Source organism: Suncus etruscus, chromosome 17 (assembly GCF_024139225.1).
Source record: "Suncus etruscus isolate mSunEtr1 chromosome 17, mSunEtr1.pri.cur, whole genome shotgun sequence".
NCBI classification, from domain to species: Eukaryota; Metazoa; Chordata; class Mammalia; order Eulipotyphla; family Soricidae; genus Suncus; species Suncus etruscus.
The window spans coordinates 9,319,491-9,345,496 of NC_064864.1; the positions used below are offsets into that span (position 1 = coordinate 9,319,491).

General features: G+C 41.1%; 1 protein-coding gene across 1 annotated transcript in view; it reads left to right on the forward strand.

Annotated features, from left to right (window-relative positions):
* Positions 1–23,839: 23,839 nt before the first annotated feature.
* CCDC6 (coiled-coil domain containing 6) overlaps positions 23,840–26,006 on the forward strand; it is a 139,714-nt gene continuing 137,547 nt past the window's right edge. The window contains exon 1 of the mRNA XM_049790524.1: positions 23,840–24,160. Within this exon, the coding sequence (XP_049646481.1) occupies positions 23,840–24,160 (321 nt within the window). The remainder of the gene's footprint in view (positions 24,161–26,006) is intronic.

Below are 26,006 nucleotides of genomic sequence, written 5' to 3' on the forward strand. Positions count from 1 at the left end.
TACAGTTGTTTCTGGCATTCAATGTGCCAACATCAATTCTACCACCACTGTAACATTCCCTAAAGGGTAAAATGTGGTGAAGCTTTCTTTTTAAATTTATTACACTAAGGAAGTACTCTCCTGAAATTGCTAATCTTTTATCTTTCATCATTGTTCTTTCCTATAGGAATAGTGAACGTAAGGTCTGTTCAATGTTTTGATAAGTAGTTTCCTAGACATAAGAAATATATTCCTAAGCGGTTAGTCATTCCTTAGTAAAAATTCTTTTGAAATTATTGACCTTTGGAAGAAAGGTGACAAAAGAGAATAAAAAGCACTCATGGTTCCAACCCCCAAAATCAAAAAGTCAAGACAATTCTCCAGATGATATAACCTTCTAGAGAGAATTCTCTTTCCATTTTGATCGTGTTAAGATGAATAACAAAGGCATGTTTGATTCTATCTCATTCTTTATGACACATGGGTAGGAACTGACAATGTACATCAAAGAAATAGTTGAACTCCAGCCCAGAACTGTACATGACACATAATTTTTCTTGAAGTACAGAAAAAGTCAATTCACCCAGCAAGCTCTCAAGGTTTCCCATTCTATTTCTTCAGGGGAATTGCTATTCTACTTGAAGGGGAATAGCTATTCTACCAATTCTTCTATAATGCTGTTTTGAATAGGGAGATATTTTTCCAATGTACTAGACAATCTAGGGAATAATTTGAGTATAATGCAAAATTTGTCTTTATCAATGTATAATTTCTTTTTTAAGTACATCATAGCAATGTATAATTTCTTTTTTTTTTTATGTACATCATACCATTGTATAATTTCATTCTATTGAAAGCATGAGGTGAATGGACAAACCTTTACTAAGCAAAGATAAAACACACGTTTCAAGCATTCACTAGCTCCATCAAATCACTGTTCTAAACCCACATAACCATAACCAGTGTTAATATTTTTGGTGTGATTTCAGACCATCTTCTTTTCATCACTGTCTGAGAATTTACAAAAGCTAACGCATTTCTGCAGTCCAACTTCAGGCATTTCTTGAGGCAAATATCATGCTTGTTTGTTTCCCTTGTGCATTTATCACCACCTAACATTCACAAATCCGGGTTACTATTTCTACTGACTTCCTCTTTTTTATATGTTTGACCACATCTTTAAGTGTTTTTCCCTTAACCTCATTTTTCTCCATAAGCCCTGTAAGGGTTTTTTTTTTGTACAGTTTTGTAATTTGCTGCAGTATAGCACAAGTGAATTTATTTGAAAATAGCTAAGGACTTTCTATATGTTGTAATATATATTCTATATATATTTCTATATGTTGTAAAATATAGATAGACCTTGTTTACCAGGATACAAGGAAAGCAAAGTCAATGATCAATAAGAGAAAATAATCCTGTATGAGAGGAGAAATCATTTCCATAAAACCAACATAGTACCTAGGAAAGTAGATTTCCCTTGATTAACAAATTTAAACAATTCTATGAAAACATGATGCTGGCAGGTAGATTGAAAAGACCCACACACCAGGCAGAAACACAAACTTTCATATCTTTCTCAGCTCGGGTGGATGAACAATTTGACAAACAAACGTGATCACTTAAGCCAAATATTTTTCTTTCTTCTTAAAAACTTGTACTTGAAAAAGAAAAAGCTGGGGGGCCACCTGCAGTGCTCAGGGAACCATGCATTGGATAGAGGACTCCCATATGCAAATTTTATACTGCTGTCACAACCCCAAATTTCCACCCACCATCACCACCAAAGTGACTATATCCATTAACTATGTGACTAGCACATTCTTATTTATTGAGTGAAAATATAAATTTTTGTCACATATATTAGTTTGTTCCTTTGTCTTTTTTGTTTGTTTATGGCATACTTCTCTTCCCCCCTGATTTTTGCTTTATGTGTTTTTGGAGGACATACCCTTTAATGCTCAGGAATTACTTCTGAGCTCTGACACAGGAATTAAGCCTGGTTATGCTCAGGGAACATACTAGATGCTAGGGATTGAACTTAGGTAAGTCATGCACAAGGCACGAATCCTTCCCATTGTACTGTCACTCTTACCCATCCAGTTCTTACACAAGGGCCTTGCCATCTCGGTGCCAGTGGTATCATGTTTGATCATTTTCATGCATGAAATTTCCCTATTGCTTAGCAGCAGTCCAGCTTTTTGAGTTGTCTCTGCAGCAGGAAATTCCACTTTTATGGGTTTGTATGAGCTGATCAGACTCAACTAGATAAGCTGGTGTGATGATAAGCTTGATTTCTTTTTAGAAGGTCCTTAAGACTTTACTTGCTGTCTCTCTTGGCAATTTTTAAATGAACTATAGTTACAGTTTCCAGAGATTGAGAATGTTTTTGAAGGACAGTTATTTCTCCTTCATAAAAAAATTTTTAAATGTTTTCTGTAGGTGCATGAGACATAACACAGGATCTTAGACATGATGGTGTTTGTGAAGTGAGGCAATTATACATCAAGACCACAAATGTCAACATCAACATCATTGGAAGTAAACACATTACCTTAACTGTAATACATTAAAGAAAAGCACTTGTTCTTTTATGGACCTTGCAGTTTAGTGGACAAGAGAGCCATTATTAATTAATCGTATTAATAAACCTGGACAATGAGAAAATTCTACTGTGGTTATGTTATCTATTTGACATATAACTAAGATTATATAGTTCTATTTCTTGCCCCCTTAATTTTATTTTATTTTTGTTTTTGTTTTTTTGGGTCACACTCAGCAGTGCTCAGGGGTTCCTCCTGGCTCTACGCTCAGAAATCACTCCTGGCAGGCTTGGGAAACCAGATGGGATGCCAGGATTCGAACCACATTCTTCTGCACGCAAGGCAAACGCCTTACCTCCATACTATTTCTCCGCCCCCCCCCTTAATTTCTTACTTCAAAAATAATTGTTAATTTAGAGGAATGCTGCAAAAAATAATGCAGAGTAGTTTCTCAACTGAGGACTGTGTGGTCCCACTGTGTGCCCCCTGGATATTCCGAGGGCCATGGGTAAAAAAAAAAAAAATTGAGTAAATGAAGACCAGAGCATGAGACCAACTGGCAGACCAGAAGAAGCTACAGAAAGGAAAGCAAAACCAGAAGGGGTCAGGGTCAGAAAAAGACTGAGATCTTTTAATCCCTTGATTAGAAATCTATTCTTCATTAAACTATTTCATTAAAATAACTTTCTTATTTTTACAACACATTTACATGGTTCCCAAGTAAAATCAAATACCTCTGAGAGTTAGCTTTTCTAGCACCTAATCTTCCTGTTCCTTCTTATTTAAGGAACTCTGATCTTTATCCTTTTTCTTTGTGTCATTGATTCCTCCTTGCTGAGGAATTCCCTCCCAGTCTTTCTCACATAGACAATTACTTTTCAGGGCCCATTGCTTTTTTCCTATGGCATTTCTCAGGAGAAAGGGAAGTGCTATGTTGAAGCTTTATGACTTCTCTTGCCCAAGATGGCAAAGGTTAGAAGAGAATTCCTATTTAGTATTCAGGATACACTCTAAATCACTTACTTCACTCTCCTTTCCTTGGAATCATTGAATATAGCATATCAGATAATATTCCGATCATATATTTTTTCATTTTTTTTATTTTCTTATATATTTTAACCAGTTTGTTCCTATCATATTTTATGCTAACTAAAATATCATAATAGGGAATAGGCTTTACCCCCTCTGGAGAAGCTAGTGTTTTCACTTGAACATGTCTCTTTCTCTCTTTCCATTCACATTTTTTAAATTTTTTCCCAATAAAAACTGTTTTTGCTACACTAAAAAAAAAATAAAAATAAAATGCCATTCATAGCACAATTGACCATTAATTCAATAACATTTTGAAGAAAATCTAAAGGACGCTGGGATATGAAATGAACATACAAACTACAAGATGCATACCAGTTTCAAAAGTCTTATATTGTACAATATAAAAATATATCTTTGAATGAAGAAATGTGGTACAGATCATGCTGTAGTTAAAGTATCTACATTATGAGAACTGTCTTTGAAGTTGGTCCTAAGAGATTAAAAGTTGAACTCAGTAATAGAAACCAGAAAACTTGTCTGGAAGAAATGGATGAAAATGCTGTGTAAGCTCCCTTCTAGAGGGTGGGGGTCTGGAATACTTTATCAGAATCCTTTATTGCATAGACACAAGGGAAGTATGCCTTCGGGAGCCATCCCTGGAGGGAAATTATTGATTGCTCTGGTGCCCATCAGTCTGTACCCCACCTTCTCTAAAAATATTTCCCTCTTCTCCATTCTTAGAAAACTGCTACTTGTGAGCATGTAAGCAAGATGGCTCCATTGAGCACGAGTCAGCCATCTTCTACCCTGCCTGCCGGCTGCCAATAAAGCTCTTTCTTGAGTCATAACTATACTTCTCAATGACCCTTGAGCAACAGTGGAAAAGGACCTTAGCAGTTATTCTTCCTTCTTATGTTATATTATGCTGTTGTTGTTTTTATTTTGATTTCTGAGGGAGATAACCAAAGCCTACACCATTCTTAAAATGTACATGCTATGTTTTAAAGAAATTTTAAATGGTTGATTAAATGGCTAATTTAAATGGGTGATTTAAATTTGAGGCATTTAAATTTTAAATTTGATTGATTCTTGTATTCATATTGTGTCTCAACAAACTCTAAGCCAGCAAGTTAGCAAATATTGTGTCAGGAGCAGTCAATCCTGGGCAAATAGGTTCCTGCAAGTCTGATCTCTGTATTTTCATCAACCTGCCAATAACTAACCCTGTTTTGTGTGCATTTCTCTCTAAAGATAGCTTGCTTAACACTTATTGCTAACTCTTCTATAATAAATTCATTACCAACAAGGCTCTAACTCATTCTTAAGGGTCATTGATTTACATTAGATCTTTGTTTTCTCTCTGTATGATTCCTTATTACTTCCTAAGGTACACTAGGGAAATCTTATACTTTGCTACTTTTTATAGCTCTGTATATGGGACCCCCTTTAAACACTGGAAAAACAAATCACCTATCAGGGACTGGAGTGGTAGCACACCAGTAGGGCATTTGCCTTGCAGGCGGCTGATGTAATTTGAACCTCGGTTGGATCCCCAACATCCCATATGGTCTTTCAAGCTAAGAGCAATTTCTGAGCGCAGAGCCAGGCAGGAGTAACCCCTGAGTGCCATTGGGTGTGGCCAAACAAACAAAATCCAAACAAATCACCCAACAAAGGGGTTAGAGAGATAGTTACAGGGTGTTTTCCTTGCATGTTGTCAACCCAGGTTCAATCCCCAGCACTCCACATAGTTCCCCAGCCATACTAGCAGTGGCCATTGAGAACAGATTCAGGAGTCCCTGAACATTGCCAGGCATGGTCCAAACACCTAAAAAAGGAAAAAGAAAGAAAACTGCCAGCAAAGAGCATAGTAGATAGATCAGAGCACTAAAAAGACCTTGAAAAAATATACTTCATAGCTGAATTACTGACACGAAAAGGCAAAAGAATCAATGGTTTTATCTCAGCTGTAACATATCAAATGACTTAATTTTTTTGCTTGTAAATAACCGAAAATGTAGCACATGCATTTATTTGGGAGTTGCAAATAAATTTTAGAGATTAGGCAAATTAACAAATACAGAATCAGTGCATAAGGAGAAGTGATTGTATTTTAAAGTTAAAGCAAAGGGTTGAACAGATTGGTATGCACAATCAAGCCATGTCAAATGTTAACAATTTTTTATAGTTAATCTAATCCTTTAGATATTTTTTAAAAATAAATTAAAACATTATACATTACAGGGAACGGAGTGATAGCACAGCCGTAGGACATTTGCTTTGCAAGAGGCCAACCTAGGATGGATCCAGGTTCTATCCCTGGCTTCCCATATGGTCCCCCAAACCAGGAGAGATTTAGGAGTAACATCTAAGAATCACTGGGTGTAGCTCAACCCCCCAAGTTACACATTACAGAAATAGTTGAACCCCTTTTATCTTGGTATTTATTATTAAAAATTATACATTGTAGGGGGCCATAGAGATAGTATAGCAAGTACAGAGATTCTTTATTGCATGCAGCCAACCTAGGTCCAGTCCCTGGCAATCCATATGGTCCTTGAGTTCATGTCCCTAAAGTTTAGAACCAAGAGTAAGCCGTGAATACTTCTGGATGTGACTCCAAACCAAAATGAGCCATTGTTAGATTTAAATTTCGTTACGAATTTGAAGTCTCTGTAAAAAAAAAATATATATATATATATATATATATATATATATATATATATATATATATATATATTGGTCATATTGTGGTATTTGGGTTTCCCTTATTACTAATAAGTTCTAGCATTTTGTCATTTGTTTAGCGGTCATTTGGTTTTCTGCTCCTGTTGAATTGTCTGACTATATCCTTCACATTGTTGCCTCCTTCTGGTTTCTCTTTTTTCTTACCACTGTCAGTTAAATGATACGCAAATACCTTTCCTGGGACATTAGTTCTCAGGGATCCAGGCTAGCTGAGGTTCCACAATCTGGAATTTGGGTTTTCTACAGAGGCACTCAAAGGTTCAGTCAGAAAGGGAAAAAGCTTTGAGGGCTGTATTAGTATTTTACTTGCCATGTCTGGCAGTGACATACTCTACTTCTATATCTATATCTATCATCTATCTATCTATCTATCTATCTATCTATCTATCTATCTATAGATATAGATATAGATATAGATATAGATATATTTTTTTTGGATCACATCAGACAGCTCTCAGGGGTTCCTCCTGGCTCTACACTCAGAAATCGCTCCTGGCAGGCTCAGGGGACCATATGGGATGCCGGGATATGAACCACCATCCTTCTGCATGCAAGGCAAATGCTCTCCCTCCATGCTATCTCTCCGGCCCCTCCACTTCTATTTATATTTTACTATAGGAAATATTAGCGTATGTCACACTTAACTGCAAGTTGTGATGCCTGAGAGATACATACATAGTAGAGTAGTGCACTTGCCTTACATGTGGCTAACTTGGATTCTCCATGTGGTTCACATCCCCATCAGGAGTGATCCCAGAACTCAGAGCCAGGAGTAAGTCAGAGCACCAAGTCGTGGTCCTCCACCTCCCACTCCCACCCCACTCCTAAATCACCAATGAAGTTGGAAGATAATTATTTTTAAAAAGAGAGAAAAAACAGTTTTTGGTTAGCAATATAGTAACTTGTAACATTTTTTTATTTTTTAATCCCTTAAATTTTTTCTTTAATAATTTGTTTGTTTTGTTTTGGGGTCACACCCAGCAGCACTCAGGAGTTACTCCTGGCTCTGTGCTCAAAAGTCATTCCCGGCAGGCAAGGGGGACCATATGGGGGACCATATGATATCTATCCTATGTTGGGAGCTTACAAGGCAAAAGCCTTACCACTGTGCTATTGCTCCAGCTCCATCTTTAATAATGTTTTATTTAAACATAGTGGTTATAGAAATGTTCACGGTTGGGTTTCAGTCATTAAATGAATACCACCCTTCACCAGTTTAACTTTCACACCCCAATGTTCCCCATTTCCCTCCTCCCTCACCCCCTGTCTAACTTCAGACAGGCATTCTACTTCTCTCTCTCTCTCACTATCACTGTCATTGGTAATTCTCAGTGCAGTTAGTGCTCTAACTGTTGCACTCTCTGCTCTTTGTGGTAAGCTTCATATCATGGCTTGGTCCACCTGATCCTCAGCATTATTGTCTCTGGATATTATTACCACACTGTCCTTTGTTTTTCTTATATCCCACACATGAGTGAGACTATTCTATATCTATCCCTCTCCCTCTGACTCATTTCACTCAGCATAATAGTCTCCATATCCACCCATGTATAGACAAATTTCATGACTTCATTTTTCGTAACAGCTGCATAATATTCCGTTATATAGATGTACCACAGTTTCTATAGCCACTCATCTCTTGTTGGGAACCTGGGTTGTTTCCAGATTCTGGATATTGTAAAGAATGCTGCAATGAACAAAGAAGTTCAGAGGACATTTTTGTATTGTGCTTTTGTGGTCCTAGGGTATATCCCTAGCATTGGTATTGCTGGATAATATGGGAACTCAATTTCCAGTTTTTTGAGGAATATCCATATTATTTTCTAGAAAGTCTGGACTAGATGGCATTCCCACCAACAGTGAATGGGAGTTCCTTTCTCCCTGCATCCCAAACAGCGTTGGTTGTTCTTGTTTTTGTGATGTGTGTCAGTCTCTGTGGTGTGAGATGATACTACATTATAGTTTTAATTTGCATCTCTAAAGCATTTTTCATGTGCCTTTTGGCCATCTGTATTTCTTCTTTGAGGAAATGTTTATCTATTTCTTCTCCCCATTTTTGATGGGGTTGGATGATTTTTTTCCTTGTTAAGTTCTGTCAGTACGTTATACATCTTAGATATTAGCCCCTTAATCAGATAGGTTTTGGGTGAATAATTTCTTTCATTCTGTATGTGGACTTTGTATCCTCATCACTGTTTCATTTGAATAGAAGCTTCTCAGTATTTTAATATAATACTATTTATATATGTCTGCTTTCACTTACTTGGACAATGGTGTTTCCTCTTTGAAGATGCCTTTAGTCTCAATGTCATAGAGTGTTTTTCCTGTTTTCTCTTCTATATACCTTAGAGGTTTTGGTCTGATATCAAGGTCATTAATCCATTTTGATTTGACCTTTGTGCATGGTATTAAAAAAAGATTTAAGTTCACTTTTTTATATGTAGCTAACCAATTGTCTCAACACCACTTGTAAAAGAAGCTTTCCTTATTCCACTTTGTGTTTCTTGCTTCTTTATCAAAGATTAATTGGCTGTATGCCTAGGGATTATTTTATAAATACTCAAGTCTATTCCATTGATCTAAGGGTCTATCTTTATTCCACTAACATGCTATTTTTTTGGGGGGGGCCACACCCGGCGGTGCTCAGGGGTTACTCCTGGCTGTCTGCTCAGAAATAGCTCCTGGCAGGCACGGGGGACCATATGGGACACCGGGATTTGAACCAACCACCTTTGGTCCTGAATCGGCTGCTTGTAAGGCAAACGCCGCTGTACTATCTCTCTGGGCCCCTATTGAGAGTTTTTATTATGAACAAGTGTTGAACCTTATCAAATGCTTCTCTGTATCTATTGATATGATCATATGATTTAAAATTTTATTTTTGTTGATATGGTATATATATATTTGGTTTTTGGGCCACACCCAGCGGTGCTCAGGGGTTATTCCTGGCTGTTTGCTCAGAAACCTGGCAGGCACAGGGGACCATATGGGACACCGGGATTCGAACCAACCACCTTTGGTCCTGGATCGGCTGCTTGCAAGGCAAACGCCTCTGTGCTATCTCTCCGGGCCCGATTTGGTATATTACACTGATTGATTGCATATGCTATATCATCCTGGCATCTCTGGAATGAATCATACTTTGTTGTGGTGTATGACCTTCTTGATGAAATGTTGGATCCTATTTGCTAGAATTTTGTTGAGGATATTTGCCTCTGTTCATCAAGAATATTGTTCTGTAGCTTTATTTTTGTTGTTGTTCTATTTTTATTTTTGGCATTTGGTGTCATAGAAACTATTCAGTAGTGCTTTTGTTTCTTCAGTTTTCTGAAAGAGCCTGAAAAGAATTAGCAGAAGGTCCTCTTAAAAGGTTTTAAAGAATTCACTGGTAAATCCAGTTGAGCCTGGGCTTTTCTTTTTGGGAAGAATTTATGATTATCATTTTAATATCTTTAATAGTGATAGGTCTGGTCAAATATATCAGATCACTTTGGTTCAATCTTGGGTTCAAGAATTGTTTCATTTCTTCCAGGTTTTCTTTCTTCTTGTTTTGTGGCATAGAATTTCTCCAAGTAATCTCTGATTACTCTTTGAATTTTTGTAGTATCTGTAGTGACGTCTCCCTTTTGGTTTCTAATTGGGTTTATTAAGCTTCTCTCTCTTCCTTTCTTTGTAAATTTTAATATTAGTTTATCAATCTTATTTATTTATTTATTTTTTGATCTTATTTATTTTTTCAAAAAACCAGCTCCTGCTTTCATTGATCTTTCAAACTGTATTTTTAAATTGCCAATTTATTCATTTCTGCTCTAAGCTTTATTATTTCCTTCTACCTTCCTGTTTTTGGTTCATTTTGTTGATTACTTTCCAATTTTATAAACTGTGTCATTTACTTATTTATGTAGGCCTCTTCTTCCTTCCTGATGAGTGCTTGCAAAACTATAGGTTTTCCTTCAATACCACTTTTGCTTTGTCCCACAAATTCTGATAATTCATGTATTCATTCTTATTTATTTCCAGGAATCTTTTCATTTCCTCTTTGATTTAGTCTCTGACCCAGTTGTTCAGTTGTGAGCTGTTTAAAGTTGTGAGTTGTTAAAGTGAAGGGAGGGTGTGTGGTGTTTTTTTTTTTTTTTTTTTTTTTTTTTTTTATAACTGAAACCCAACTACAAACATGTTTATAATCAACGTGCTTAAATAAAAATATAATTTTAAAAAAAGAAATCACTCCTGGAAGGCTCAGGGGACCCTATGGGATGCTGGGGATTGAACCTGGGTCTGCCATATGCAAGGCAAAGGACCTACCCACTCACTGTACTATCACTCCAGCTCCCTTCTTTTCTCAAAATTCTTTTATTTCTTGTTGTAGGTAGGATCAATTATAGTTATTATGCTACCTTACATATCTGCATACAGTTTATAATCTTGATTACATGTGTGTGATTTGAATTAATTCTATGACTCTTTTTTCTTCTTTTGTTATTTGTTGTTGTTATTTTTTAAAGCCTCCCAGTGAGCAAATGTTTGCTGTTCTCTTTTGTTCTTTTTGACTCATCAGGAAATAAAAAGTTCCATTTCTAGGCCCCAAAAACTATTTAGAAAAGATATTTGCATTTCAGTGTTCATTGTAGCACTGTTTATATTAGTCCAAATCTGGAAATAACGTGTTTAAGAATAAATGACTGAATAAAGAATAATGATAAAGAATAAAGAATAATGACACATATTAGTTGTCATGGATCTGGAGGGTATCATGTTTATTGAAGTTAGTCAGAAGGAGGACAGATACAGAATGATCTCTCTTATATGTGAGATATAAAGGAACATAGCAAGGAAATAACTAATGCCCAAGGCAACTAAAACTGAGAACTGGTCTGCACAAAGCTTACCATGACAAGGGGACATAATGTAGCTGGGTGACATATTGGAGAAAGAGACACTGGGACAGTGGTTGACATGTTGGAGACAGAGACACTGGGACAGTGTTTGAAGAAAGTTGACACTCTAGGGGAAGGTGTGATGCTAGAATGTTTTGTGCATAAAATGCTATCAATAGCGGTAGTAAATCACCATGCCTAAAATAAAATAATATTTCAAAAATAAGTTAAGTGAGGGGCCAGAGAGATAGCACAGCAGTAGGGCATTTGCCTTACATGTAGCCAATCCAGGACAGATGGTGGTTCGAATACCAGCATCCCATCTGGTCCCCTGTGCCTGCCAGGAATGATATCTGAGCACAGAACCAGGAGTAACCCCTGCGAGCCACCAGGTGTGACCCAAAAAACAAAAATAGGTAAGTGAAATAAGATAATTTATACAAAAATCTGTGATTTCCCCCCCCCTTTTAGTGCCACCTATCATACGCAAACATTTATATAAGATATGTGCTTTATTTATCCCATGTCACATATTCCAGTTTAACTTAAAGATTTAGGCATGCACCATTCAATAAAGTCAATGATTAGCACTTATGTGAATCATTGTCTTCATTTTTGTTTTTGTTTTTGGGTCACATACAGCGGTGCTCAGGGGTTACTCCTGGATCTGTGCTCAGAAATCGCTACTGACTTGGGGGATTATATGGGACGTTGGGGGATCGAACCGCAGTCCATCCTAGGTTGGTCATGTGCAAGACAAACACCCTACAGCTAGTGCCATTGCTCTGACCCCACACTCACTCTTTTTTAAATGTTTTAGCTTTCCCTAAAATAGTAATTTTTGTTGTTTAAGCTCCCATTATTCACCATTACCATTATTTTATGCTGATACAGTCAGTATGTGTTTATATCCTATTTAGTTTCTTCCAAAATATTTTGCTCCTTATTTTTGATATTATATCTTGTATCTTTCAGAAGCATATCTAGAAATTCATTTAGCTCAGCTAATGAAGTTGGAGATAATGTATTTGTCTTCATAATTAATAATAATAATAAATATAACGCATAGATTCCAAATACATTATTTTCTCTTGGTATTTTGTATTGTGTTGTATTTTACTCTGTTTCAATTCTTGCTATTAAGAAATACCTTGAGGTGGGGCTGGAGAGATAGCATGGAGGAAAGACATTTGCCTTGCATGCAGAAGGTCGTTGGTTTGAATCCCAGCATCCCATATGGTTCCCTCGAGCCTGCCAGGAGCAATTTCTGAGCATAGAGCCAGGAGGAACCCCTGAGCGCTGCAGGGTGTGACCCCAAAGCCAAAAAAAAAAAAAAAGAAAAGAAAAGAAAAGAAAGAAATACCTTGAGGGATGAGAAAAAGTACTGGCTTAAGTCATTTGTTTTTATGTGTCTTCATTAAAAGAATTCCTAGAACAACATATGGTCCCTTGAGCACCGCCAGGGGTCACACCTGAGCTCAGAGACAGGAGTAGCTTGTGAGATTCAGGTTGGCTTTGTCAAGATGTTTGTATACTGTTGTAAGTTATTTATTGGTAGGTAAATACCTCTCTCTCTCTCTCTCTCTCTCTCTCTCTCTCTCTCTCTCTCTCTCTCTCTCTTTCTCTCTTTCTCCCTCTCTCTCCCTCCCTCCCCCCTCTCTCCCTCCTTCCCCCCTCTCTCCCTCCCTCCCACTTCTCTCTCCCCCCTTCTTCCCCCCCCCTTCCCCTTTTTTTAGGTTTTTGTTGTTTGTCTTTTTTTCACTTTTGGAGTAACCGCCCAGCAGTGCTTAGGACTTCACTCCTGACTCTAAGCTCCAGAATCACATTTCGGGGTCAATGCTATGCTGTGAGTTGCAAGGCAAGTATTAAACCTTGCCCTTGCTCCTTATTTGCTCCTTATTTTTTTCTTTTATATTATATCTTGTATCTTCCAGAAGAATATCTAGAAATTTATTTAGCTCAGCTATTGAAGTTGGAGATGATATCTTGGAGAAATATAATAGTTCATAGATTCCATGTACATTATTTTTTTCTTGGTATTTTGTATTGTATTGTATTTGTCCTATGTTTTTGTTTGCTTGTTTATTTTTGTTTTGGGGTCACAACTGGCAGTGTTCAGGGGTTAGATTACTCTTGGTTCTACACTCAGAAATTGCTCCTGGCAGGCACTGGGGACCATATGGAAAGCTGGGATTTGAACTACTGTCTGTTCTTGATCGACTGCGTGCAAGATGACCTACTGCTGTGCTATCTCTCCAGCCCCTGTTTTTTATTTTTATTTATTGTTTTGGGGGACACACCTGTTGGTGCTCAGGGGATACTCCTGGCTGTCTGCTCAAAAATAGCTCCTGGCAGGTACAGGGAGACCATATGGGACACCGGGATTCAACCAACCACCTTAGTTCCTGGGTCGGCTGCTTGCAAGGAAACACTGCTCTGCTATCCCTCTGGCCCCTCTTCTATGTTTTAATAGATTTTTGTGACATCTGTTCTTCAGAATTTTACTAATAAATGTTTGAATCCCTCTTGATTATATTAATATCACTTTGCCAATTTTAGCCCTCAAATAAAACTTTAATCTCTTAGTTTTGGAATGTTCTCACTCATTATTGAGTATTACCTCTCACTTCTTCCTCCATATTCTTGAATTCTTGAATACCTGTTATATGTATGTTGGGGCTTGTAATTCTTACCTCTAAGGCTCCTTTCAATTTAATCCATCAAGTCTAACTCCAAGGTATCAGCCCAATGAACCCTGGCCTATTGCTGCAGGCTTGACAGCTTAGTGCTCCAGCTCAGACCAACAGTGCTGGGGCCTCTAGGGCTATAGCAAACCGGAAAGAGATTGAACTGATTACCTGACTGTCTTTCTAGTCCTCTTGGAAGTCTTATATCTAGAGGAGAGCTAGGGGACATTGTTGCACTGTTGGATTAACCTGTCTTCACCCTAATCAAAGAGAAGGACCTCTAGCTAGGCTCTTTACTCCAACCTCTTCTCCACCCCCTTGGAGTGGCCCTATTCTTCCCAATAAAGACTGCAGCTCCCTCCTGGTACTGGGATCACAGAGAAAGACTTTGGGGTTAGACAATTTAGTATACTCGGAGCCTGTAGTTGGTTTTATGCCAGGATGTTTCATGGGTAAGGTCTCCCTGTTTTTAGGCCAAAGGTTTTTCCTTTCTACTTTCCCCATATTTTGCTGTACCTATGAAAAACAAATGAGCAACAAACTAAAACTACCACACTTACCTTTTTTATTGTATTATATATATGTATATATATATGTGTATATATATGTATATATATGTGTATATATATATATATATATGTATATATATATGTTTTTGGGCCACACCCGGCGGTGCTCAGGGTTTACTCCTGGCTGTCTGCTTAGAAATAGCTCCTGGCAGGCACAGGGGACCATATGGGACACCGGGATTCGAACCAACCACCTTTGGTCCTGGATCGGCTGCTTGCAAGGCAAATGCCACTGTGCATTTTTTTTTTTTTTTGCCTATCTCTCCGTATTGTATTATTTTTTAATCTCTTATATTTCAAATTGGGGCTTCCGCCTTCTTTTTTTATAGAAACATGGGGCACAGATTACTTTATTTTACTGCATTTCCCCCCATGTTTTTCTATAAAACTAAGAGGAAAGGAATAAAGAAAGGTTGGGGCCAGGGGCCAAGTGGTCTCAGATGTATTGGTGGGGAAATAAATAAGGACAAAACTACATATCCAAGTCAAAGTCAATGATAATAGAATCAAGAGACCTCAACTTTAATAATCTAAACTCCAAGGAGCCTGTTCCACTGGTAGGCCAGGGGGCAAAAGGTGGTGGTACAGGATGCACTCTGGGTCCATTGGTGGAGGAAGGTTGACACTGGTGGTTAGAAGAATCCTGACTCACTATAAATCTGAATTTCAACCATGAAGGACTCTGTACATCACAATGGTTTCAATAAAATTAAAAAAAAAAAAAAAAGACTGCAGCACCAGTATATCTTGGTGGAAGATCCCCAGACCTGTTTCATCTCCAGTGTTTGATTTGGATTATTTCCTGCAGCAACCCTGTTTCCAGACCCACTTCCTCATTCCTATTGAGATTGGGGTATGAGTAATTATCTACAATGTACTTTGTGTTTCTTGTTTTGTGTATGTTTAGGGGCCATACTTAGCTGTACTCAGGGCTTACTCCTGACTCTCTGCTCAGGGATGACTCTTGGTGGGGCTTAGGGACCCTGTGTGGTACTGGGGATCAAACCTAAGTTGAATATATGCAAGGAAGGACCCAAAAGACTGCACTAACTCTTTGGCCTTCTTTGCTGTATTCTAATTTTTTTTCACATCTGTTCCCAATTTTAATAATCAATTATTCCCAACCTGTTAATAAATCGGCTATTACAGGATTTATATTACAAATAGGTATTTGAGGGTTTTTATTTCCCATTTTAGGGTTTTACATTTTAATCTCTCAATAAATTTTATTTTATTCATTTATTTTTTTTCGGGGGGGGGGGTCCACACCCGGCGGCGCTCAGAGGTTACTCCTGGCTCTGCGCTCAGAAATCTCTTCTGGCAGAGTTGGGGGACCATATGGGATGCCGGGATTTGAAACGGGTCCATCCTCTATTGGCTGCGTGCAAGGCAAACGCCTTACTGCTGTGCTATTGCTCCGGCCCCCTCAATAATTTGGTTTTATTTTTATTATCTTCTTTATTATTGTTTCTTTTTTTTGGGGGGGGGCAAATCCAGTGACACTCAGAGGTCACTCCTGGCAACACGCTTAGTAATTGCTCCTGGCTTCGGGGACAACATGAGACGCCGGGGATCAAACCCAGTCTGTCCTGGCTCACTTGCGTGCAAGGCAAACGCCCTGCCACTGTGCTATCGCTCCAGCCCATTTTTCTTTTTTTCCTTCATTCTTCTATTTTTTCCCCCCGCTATAAATTTTAGTAAATTTCTTTTTCTGTTTTGTTTTGTTTTGTTTGGGGGGGCACACTCAGTGACTCTCAGGGGTTACTCCTGGCTCTGTACTCAGAAATTGCTCCTGGCTTTGGGGATCATATGGGACAGGTGGGGGGGGGGTCAAACCCAGGTCCATCCTAAGTCAGCAGCGTGCAAGGCAAACCCCCTACCGCTGTGCTATCGCTCCAGCTCCTCCCCCTCAATAAATTTTAAAACCTTCCGGTGGTTGCTCAATAATTTCCAACTTGTTCCTAAGTTCATCAGAGATAGTGGTCTAAATTTTTCTTTCCTTGTGATTATGTTTTCTGGTTTTTGCTATCAGCGTCATTTTGGTTTTTAGTATATATTTGGAAGTATTCCTTTTATATATTTTAAAAAGAATCTGAGGGCTGAGAGATAATACAGCAGGCAAAGCACTTAACTTTCTTTTTTTTTTTTTTTTTTTTTTGGTAGTTTTTGGGTCACACCCAGCAGTGCTCAGGGGTTACTCCTGGCTTCATGCTCAGAAATTGCTCCTGGCAGGCACGGGGGACCATATGGGACGCTGGGATTCGAACCGATGACCTCCTGCATGAAAGGCAAACGCCTTACCTCCATGCTATCTCTCCAGCCCCAGCACTTAACTTTCATGTATAGGACCCAGGTTTGATCCCAGGCACAATATAGGGTCCCTCAGTGATCAATATATGGTCCCAAGTGATCTCTTAGCACAGAGTCCCGAATAAGCTCAGAATACAGCTAGATGTGGCCCAAACTGCACCACAGTCCCCCGAACAATCTGTGATAAGTCTTTTTTTTTTTTTTTTTGATTTTTGGGTCATACCCAGTGATGCTCAGGGGTTACTCCTGAGCTCTTTGCTCAGAAATCACTCCTGGCAGGCTCGGGGGACCAAAAGGGATTCCGGGAACCAAACCTGGGCCTATCTCAGGCCAGCAGCATGCAAGGCAAATGCCCTACCACTGTGTTATCACTCTGGCTCAATATATTTAGCATAATTTTGAAGCATTTTCTGATGACTAATTCTAGGTGGTCCATGTCGAGACAAAGTTTAATTATATACCTGCAGGTATCCAGATTTAAAAATCATGCTTCATTTTTTTTTTTTATCAAAATCGTTCTCAATTGAAATTGATTTTCCATTGATTTACGTCAGCTGCTGATTTATTTCTTTCGACTGCTGTCTTTAGAAATGACTTTGATTCATGGGATCCAATAATGCGTGAACGGAAGCAGAGCGAGATGAGAATCAAGATAATTTAGCAGCCATTATCTCTTCTTGAGTGGGATGCAATGATATGTCAGGCCGGTTTTCTAATAAGTCTAAGATGTTTAAAAAGCATGTGGAAGAAATGGGGTGGTCAAAGACAGCAAAAGTAGGAAATGTGGATATGGTGGTGTGGGCCCAAGATTTTCTAAATAATGGACATTAGGATTTTGAAAGAGATTCTCAAGACAGCTCAGTGGTAAACAACTTTATTGCCAGAAGAGAAGCTCCCAAGTGGATCTAGTTATGCCCTGCAGAAGTAATTGTTCTACTCTGTCAGTGATTCTCAGATATACCTCAGTGAGTATTGGAGTTATGTCTGGGGACATGGTTGGCAGCCAGTGAGCAGAACAAGGAGTACTTTTGATAAACATTCTATAACGCATAGTGTCTTCCTGTTCCCCAGCAAATAGTCTAGTCACAAGAGTTGTAGGACCAGTGTTGAAAACATATATAATGGGCCAGAGCAATAGCATAATGGTAGGGCATTTGCCTTACATGCGACCAACTCCAGACAGACCTTAGTTTGATTCCCGGCATCCCATATGGTTCCCAGTGCCTACTAGGAGCGATTTCTCAGCACAGAGCTCAGAGTAACCCCTGAGTGCCACCGGGTATGACCCAAAAATTAAAAAAAAAGAGAGAGAGGGAGAGAAGGCATATATTTGGCCAAAGAATAGATATAGCCTCTAACTCATTAAATAAAATAAAACCAATATAAATCATTGAATAAGTGACTCTAAAACAAATCAGTAAGGCTAAAGAAATTAAAGTAAAAGTAAATTGATTAAACTTCTTGGGGCCAGGAGATAGCTCAAAGGACTGGAGCACACTGTGTATATGGGGGGCATGAGTTTGAGCCCTGGTATTCAAGATTCTCAGAGCATTGCTAGGAATTTTCACCCAGGAGCATCACTGGGTGTGATTACCTCCTTCCCAGCCCCCAAGAAAAGTCATCAAATATCTTTCAAGAAATGACAGCACAGATTAGCACATTTTATGAGTCCATTGAAATTTGGAGACTATGTGAGGACCAGTTCATACTTCGCTTGCTCCCTTGATTCTTAAAATTGTAAAATTTAAAGACCTGAATGATAGCACAGTGGTAGGGCATTTGCCTTGTATGTGGCCAATCTGGGATGGACCCGAGTTCACTTTCTAGCATCCCTTATGGTCTCCTGAGCCTGCCAGGAGTGATTTCTGAGCGCAGAGCCAGGAGTAATCCCTAGTGCCACCAGGTGTGGCCCAAAAACAAAAACACAAAAACAAACACAAATAAAGTAAAATTTAAAACGACAAAATCCTTCAACCAAACCACTCAAGTGTACCAAAACACTCGTATCTGACATTGCTATAAATAGGTAAATATGCAGCATTTCATCTGCAGTCATTACAAACAACAAAACATTGCTCTGTAATTTCTGCCATTATTTTTATTTTACTATTGAAAGTGTCAAGGCCATAGAGTAAAATTGGCTGCACAAATAGTATTAGACAAATACAGATTTTTATGTGGAGCTTTGCCATTAGATGATAATGCATTATTATTTTATTATTATTTTTGCCGTTATAGTTTTTGCAGTTTGAATTCAGGCCAAGGTAAATGTTATGTCTCTGATGGAAGTGATCATCAAAATTTCTCTCTCCTTCCTTCAGGCAGCTCATACGACCGACCATTTCTTCTTCTGATTCATTTCCTCCAGAAAGCCAAGGAGTTTTTATAATGATGTTATGAGGAGTTTTTATAATGACATTATTGGTTTTATAACTCGTGTTTCCAGTGGAACACTATCCCTGAACCAACATGGTGATAAACGGTCTGTTTATAAGAGGAATCCCTTTGACAAGCAGTTGAAAATTAGACACGCTTCTGCTTTGCAATAACAATAAAAAAAATTCACAGTGAAAAAAAAAATATAGCCCTTAGTTTACTCCCATCGAGATCAGCAGAAAGCCATCTGGAAGATGCTTATCTTCCAATTGTTTTTAAAATTTATTTTTAATTTTTATTTTTTTGCTTTTTTTGAGTCACATCCGGTGACTCTCAGGGGTTACTCCTAGCTATGTGCTCAGAAATCTCTCCTGGCTTCGGGGACCATATGGGAATCCTGGGGATCAAACCACGGTCAGTCCTAGGTTAGTGCGTGCATGGCAAATGCCCTACCCTTGTGCCACTGCTCCTAAAGTCTTGTATGCATGCAATCACTGCCTAGCCTACCTAGAAGGACAATGTCCAAATGCCAGTTTTTCTCCCAAATCCTGTGCAAAAATCAATATATTCTTGACTCTACCGCAGCGTGGGCCCTTTAAGTCAACCAGGCCTTCTTCAACTCCTCCCTCTGCTGACTTGGGGAGCTGCAGGTCTGCCTTTGGGGGAGGCAGTTAGTGGGTGGGAAAGCAAAGTGAAGGCCTGCTTGCCCCCTGCTCTGCAAGGAAGGAATGTTGCTGTTGCAAGAAGCTTTGCAAGTGGAAGCTTTAAGCTTCTAGGGGAATGGGGGAACAATAGAAACTTGTGAAGGATGGAAGCCAGGCCGCCCTTGAGATTCCATCACGGTGCTGAATAAAGTGGAAGGAATGCTCTGAAATCTGGCCTTCCTGCTGTGCTGCTGCTCCCTGGCTAGATTTTTTTTTTACCCCAGCAAGTCATTTTTCCAGAAGTTGTTTTCTTCTTTGAATGAGCTGCTGGTCCCATTGAACAGATCTTCCCAAGGAAAAGTTGGGGGAGAGGAATTATGGTCATTGAAAATCATTCCCATGGTCGCACTGGTGAAGGGGGGTGTTCTTATTTATGATTGAAACCCAACTACAATCATGTTTGTAAACATGGTGTTTAAATAAAAATATTATTTAAAAGAGAAAAGAAAATTGGGCTGGAGTGGTGGTGCAAGCGGTAGGGCATCTGCCTTGCACTGGCTAACCTAGGACAGACAGTGGTTCGATCCCCCAGTGTCCCATATGGTCCCCCAAGTCAGGAGTGATTTCTGAGCACATAGCCAGGAGTAACCCCTGAGTGACACCGGGTGTAGCCCCAAAACAAAAACCCAAACAAAAACAACTCGCAAAAACAAAAATAAAAACAAACAAGAAAAGATAAAAGAAAATTATTCCTATGGTCAAGGCAAGGAGATGAACTTCTAACAGGGTGTTTTACCTTGGTTACAGGTTTCCTGAAGAAGAGAGTGATTTTATTTATTTTTTTTTCTTTTTCTTCTCCGGATACAGGGACAGTGCCTGAGTTCCTGAAGGCTTCCAGCATTAAATAAGTAACTAGGAGTAGTTTGGAGTTGAATTGAAGTTGGCATTTCTGAACTGTCTGTAGGAAGCAGCCATCTTGGTAGAAGGATGATGTCATTTGGAACACTTGGGAGTTTAGTTTCCAGGAGCCACCGGATAACAGTTTAATCATTAGATCAAATTTAGGTTTGAAGATAATAGGAGTGGGAAGGGAAAAAAAGAAAACCCATTAAAATGACCTCTTTCTCTTTCCTCATTTCCAAAAGTTCAAAGCCATAGGAAATAAAAAAAAAAATAAACTACCTTTGGGTTCTATTTTCGGTGTCCACGTGTTGGTTCTTCCATTGCCTAAACTTGGATAAGAAGAAAACAAGTCTGTTCAGTTTCACTTTCCAATTTTTATACTTAAGTGAAAGCTGTTTTGTGTCAACTTTTGTCAACTCTTAGAGTCGCCTCACCTGCTGGGCCAATTTCCTGCAAGCCTCTCTTATGGGAGAGGGGAAATAAAAAGCTTTTATTGTCGACTTCTTAGGCTTCAAAAGCAGAACATGAGGGTAGTGAATGTTTTATTTGGGGGCCCTATTAAATTTTCTGGGATAACAAGGAAAACAGACTGGGTGATTTTTGTCTTCATCATCAACATCATCACTATTTGTGGAATAGCATCCCCTTGCATTTAATTAAATTTTGGGGGAAATTAGCACTTGAAGAGATATATTTCAGTCCACTAAAAATGTTTATCTATTTTCCCCCCTCTTTGGGTTAGATAAATAGATGTTTGTGTATTAATCTTATAGCGTGGCAGGCCCTGGCACTGCTTTGCAAGCTAAAGAGAGAGGAATTAAAAGAAAAAAAAGAATGCACCTTATTTAAACACTTGATTAAATTAAAAAATAAAATAAAAAACCTTGGGGGGTGGAGAAGGGAGGAGATGGGGCATTGGTGATGGAAAGGTTGCACTGGTGAAGGGGTGTGTTTTTTTTTGGAGGGGGGGCACACCCGGCAGTGCTCAGGGGTTCCTCCTGGCTGTCTGCTCAGAAATAGCTCCTGGCAGGCACGGGGGACCCTATGGGACACCGGGATTCGAACCAACCACCTTTGGTCCTGGATTGGCTGCTTGCAAGGCAAATGCCGCTGTGCTATCTCTCCAGGCTCGGGGTGCGTTCTTTTTATGACTGAAACCCAACTACAATCATGTTTATAATCACAGTGTTTACATAAATATATTATTAAAAATAAATAAATATTAATAAAACAAAAAAGTAATAGTACACGGTATTTAAGTATCCTCCCACACTACCATATTATAGAGAATAATTTAGTGAAAAGTAGACTTACAAAAAATATATGACATGGATTTTTTAAAACGTCATGTACATGCATCAACACCAGATGAGTTCACAACTCCAAGTATTTTAATTTTGAAGTAATATATTCTGATTATTGTGATATTAAAAAGCATACAACAGGCCCGGAGAGATAGCACAGTGGTGTTTGTCTTGCAAGCAGCCAATCCAGGACCAAAGGTGGTTGGTTCGAATCCCGGTGTTCCATATGGTCCCCCGTGCCTGCCAGGAGCTATTTCTGAGCAGATAGCCAGGAGTAACCCCTGAGCATCGCCGGGTGTGGCCCCAAAACAAAACAAAACAAACAAACAAAAACAAAAGCATACAAAAATTAAAAAAACAAATACAAAATAAAAGAATGCACCTTATTTAAACACTTGAGTGCAGCGCTTGTGTGTGTAGTTTGCAAGATCAGGAGCCAGAGTGCGGAGGGAGGGCTGAGTCAGTTGTGCAAACTCTTCCTTAAGCGGCTTAACCTGTGACTGTCTTCAGTCTGTTCCCTTCTTCCCTCTATCACCCCCCCCCCCCAATCTGCTCCTCCTGGCTCAGGAACTTTCTAGTTCTCCTAGCAGTTTACAAAGCTTCCAGAACAGTCTTTTAATTAATTAATTAATCAATCTATTATTATTATTATTATTATTATTATTATTATCGCAGAGGGACAGAGAAATCAAACTACCAGGCCTGCATGAACCTTGCAAACAGCCAGTCAGCCAGCCAGAGGGAGGAAAGAGACACCAGCTCAGAGAGTTGGGGGGCTTGGCTTGCAAATTAAACTGGGGGTGGTGGGGCCTGAGCCTGGCTGACTTTTGCAAATGTCCCAGGCACCTACAAAAATAAAGATTTTTTTATTTGGAGTGTATGGGGGGGGGGTCTGGCTTGCAAGCTAAACTTGGGGTGGTGTTGGACCCCCTAGCCTAGCTGACCTTTGCAAGTATCCCAGGCACTTGCCAAAAAAAAAAAGGTTTTTGGGGTGTAAAGGGGGGGGTCTGGCTTGCAAGTTAAACTTGGGGGGGTTGGACCCCCGAGCCTGACTGACCTTTGCAAATGTCCCAGGCACCTGCAAAAGAAAAAAAAAGCTTTTTGGGGTGTATAGAGGGGTCTGGCTAGCAAGCTAAACTTGCTGGCTGACCTTTGCCAATGTCTCAGGCACCTGCAAAAAATAAAAAAATAAAAGCTTTTTTGGATGTAAGTTGGGGGGGGTGTCTGGCTTTCAAGCTAAACTTGGGGTGATGTTGGACCCCTAGCCTGGCTGACCTTTGCAAGTATCCCAGGCACCTGCAAAATAAAATAAAATAAAATAAAATAAAAAAGCTTTTTTAATTTGGGGAGTCAAGGGGGAAAACTTGAATTTCCTTTTCCCAGGGGCTTGAGAGCCTGGAGGGTGGGAGATGGTATAAGGGGTTGACCTGGGAGGCCACAGTGCAGCTGTGGGTTAGTGCTTAGAAGTGGACCCAGGTTTCATCCTGCAGCCAGGGGGTGGGTGCCAACCAGGAGGAGGAGGAGGAGACAGGCTGGGGCTGGGGTGTTGCTTGGTGGCAAGTTGGCAGCTGCCACAAGTGACAAGCAGGCCTGGCTGGAGCTGGAGGCCCCGATTTCGGTGCAATACTCCCCAAGCCCGGGCGAGGTCTCTGTTCTCTGGCAGCCTCAGCTCCCTGGCAGGGGGAAGTTCTCTCTCCCTCTCTTTGCTCTCTCCAGCCACTCGGAGGAGCCTGCGCCCTGCTTGGAGCAGGCAGCTGCTCATTCCTGGTGCTCCCAGCGTGGGCCAGGCAGCAGGGCCTCCTCCTCCTCCTCCTCTTCCTCTGCACCCCCAATTGCAGCTCCTGCAGCTCCTCCTGCTCCTTTAGCCATGGCAGACAGCGCCAGCGAGAGCGACACCGATGGCCCAGGAGGCCCGGCCGCCATGCAGACATCTGGCTCCGCGGCCTTGGGCGGTGGTGGTGGTGGTGGTGGTGGTGGTGGTGTTGGGGTGGGAGGAAGCAGTGGCGGTGCTGGGGGCAAGTCTGGGGGCATCGTCATCTCCCCCTTTCGCCTGGAGGAGCTCACCAACCGGCTGGCCTCACTGCAGCAGGAGAACAAGGTGCTCAAAATCGAGCTGGAGACCTACAAGCTCAAATGCAAGGCGCTGCAGGAGGAGAACCGAGACCTGCGCAAGGCCAGCGTCACGATCGTGAGTGGGGCACCCCCCTTTCACCCCCCCAAGGTGAACCCGACCCGGGGAGAGGGGTTCAGGACCATGCACTAGCTCTCCAGTCCCTCCCATGGCAGGACTAGGCCTCTAACAGGCTTCTTAAGGGATTGGCAAGCTTTTGATCTCTTTATTTTTTTTTTTTTGCAAACTCGACCCCCCTTTCTTGATTTGAGCTCTGCTGGCTGTCCCCCACTTTCCATCTTACCCCCCCCCCCAGTGGGTGGGTGGTGGCTAGGCACGATAGGAAAGCTTGTTTCTGGGGTTCAGGTTCCTCCAGGCTCTGGGGATATGTAGTTTGGACACTAAAATCTCTCCCCCACCTTGCTGAGCTCTGTTGGTCCCCCACCCCACTTTCCATCCCCCCTGGTGAGGTGGGTGGAAGCCAGATGGGGCAGGAAAGCTTGTTTTTGGGGTTCAGGTTCTTCCAGGGTCTGGGGATATGTAGCTTGCACATGCCAACCCCCCTTGTTAAGCTCTGCTGGCTCTCCCTTAGTGGGGTGGGTGAGTAGGTGGGTGGCGGCCAGGCGGGAGAGGACAGCTTGCTTTTGGGGTTCAGGTTCTTCCAGGGTCTGGGGATATGTAGCTTGCATATGCCAACCCCCCCTTGTTAAGCTCTGCTGGCTCCCACCCATATCACCCCTTAGTGGGGTGGGTGAGTAGGTGGGTGGCGGCCAGGCGGTAGAGGACAGCTTGCTTTTGGGGTTCAGGTTCTGGGGATATGTAGCTTGCACATGCCAACCTCCCTCTCCCCTGCTGAGTTCTGCTGGCTCCTTATCCCTCCCATCTCACCCCCTGGTGGGGTGGCGGCCAGGCAGGACAAGACAGCCTGCTTTTGGGGTTCGGGTTCCTCCAGGCTCTGGGGGAAATGCAGCTTGCACCATTCCAAGCCCCCTGGCTGAGCTCTGCTGGCTTTCCCCTATTTCCATCTCACCCCCTGGTGGGCTGGGTAGGTGGAGGCCAGGCGGGACTGGACAGCCTGCTTTGGGGTTCAGATTTTACCAGGCTCTGGCGACTTATAGCTTGCATATTCTAATTCCCCTTTGCTGAGCTCTGCTGGGTCCCCCCCCATCCCACCTCCTGGGGGGGTGGAGGATGGCAGCTGGGTGGGACAGCTTGCTTGCTCTGCTCCTGGGGTCCAGCAGGTCCCTTGCAGGCTGCCCGGGATAGACACCCACATTTCCCCATTTTTATTATTATTATTTTTGCTTCTGGGGCGGAGGCCCTTTCCCCTTTCCCGGGCCAAGCCGGAGCCTGGCAGCGTGGCTGGGGAAAGAAGGGAGGGCGGGGTGGGACTTTTGCACAGTTCTTGGCATGCCTCAGGGATGCGTCCGTTCAGAATCAGGAGAGCCTGAGGTTGGTTGGGGTAGAGGAGAGGAGGGAAGGAAACTAAGGCCTGTGTCTTGTGGGGGTTGTGGTGGCCTGGATGGGGGTGCCAAGATGAAGCAGCTGCTAGGCGGGCACTTCTCTTGACATCTGGAAGAACCGGGAGGATAGAGGAGGTGGCAGCTAGTGGCCGGGTATCAGGGCATTTGACTTTTTGGGGGGCCCAGCTTGCCAGGCAAGGCAAAGAAAGGGGGGGTCTTGGATGCGCCCACCCCAGTTCCTTACCCTGGCTGGGTAGGTGGGAGGCAGGCAGTGGGCAGCTAGGACACTTCTGTGTCTTTACCTTGGGCAGGGTAAAGGGTGGTAAGCATCTGGATTTTGGGGTGCTGCTATCTCTCCCCACTAAGGTGTGCTGTGTGTTTGTTCCATTGGTGGTTTTTTGCCACTGAGTTCATCAGAGCCTAGAAGGGGAAAGATAAGGCTGGTGGCTGGGTTTTCCCCT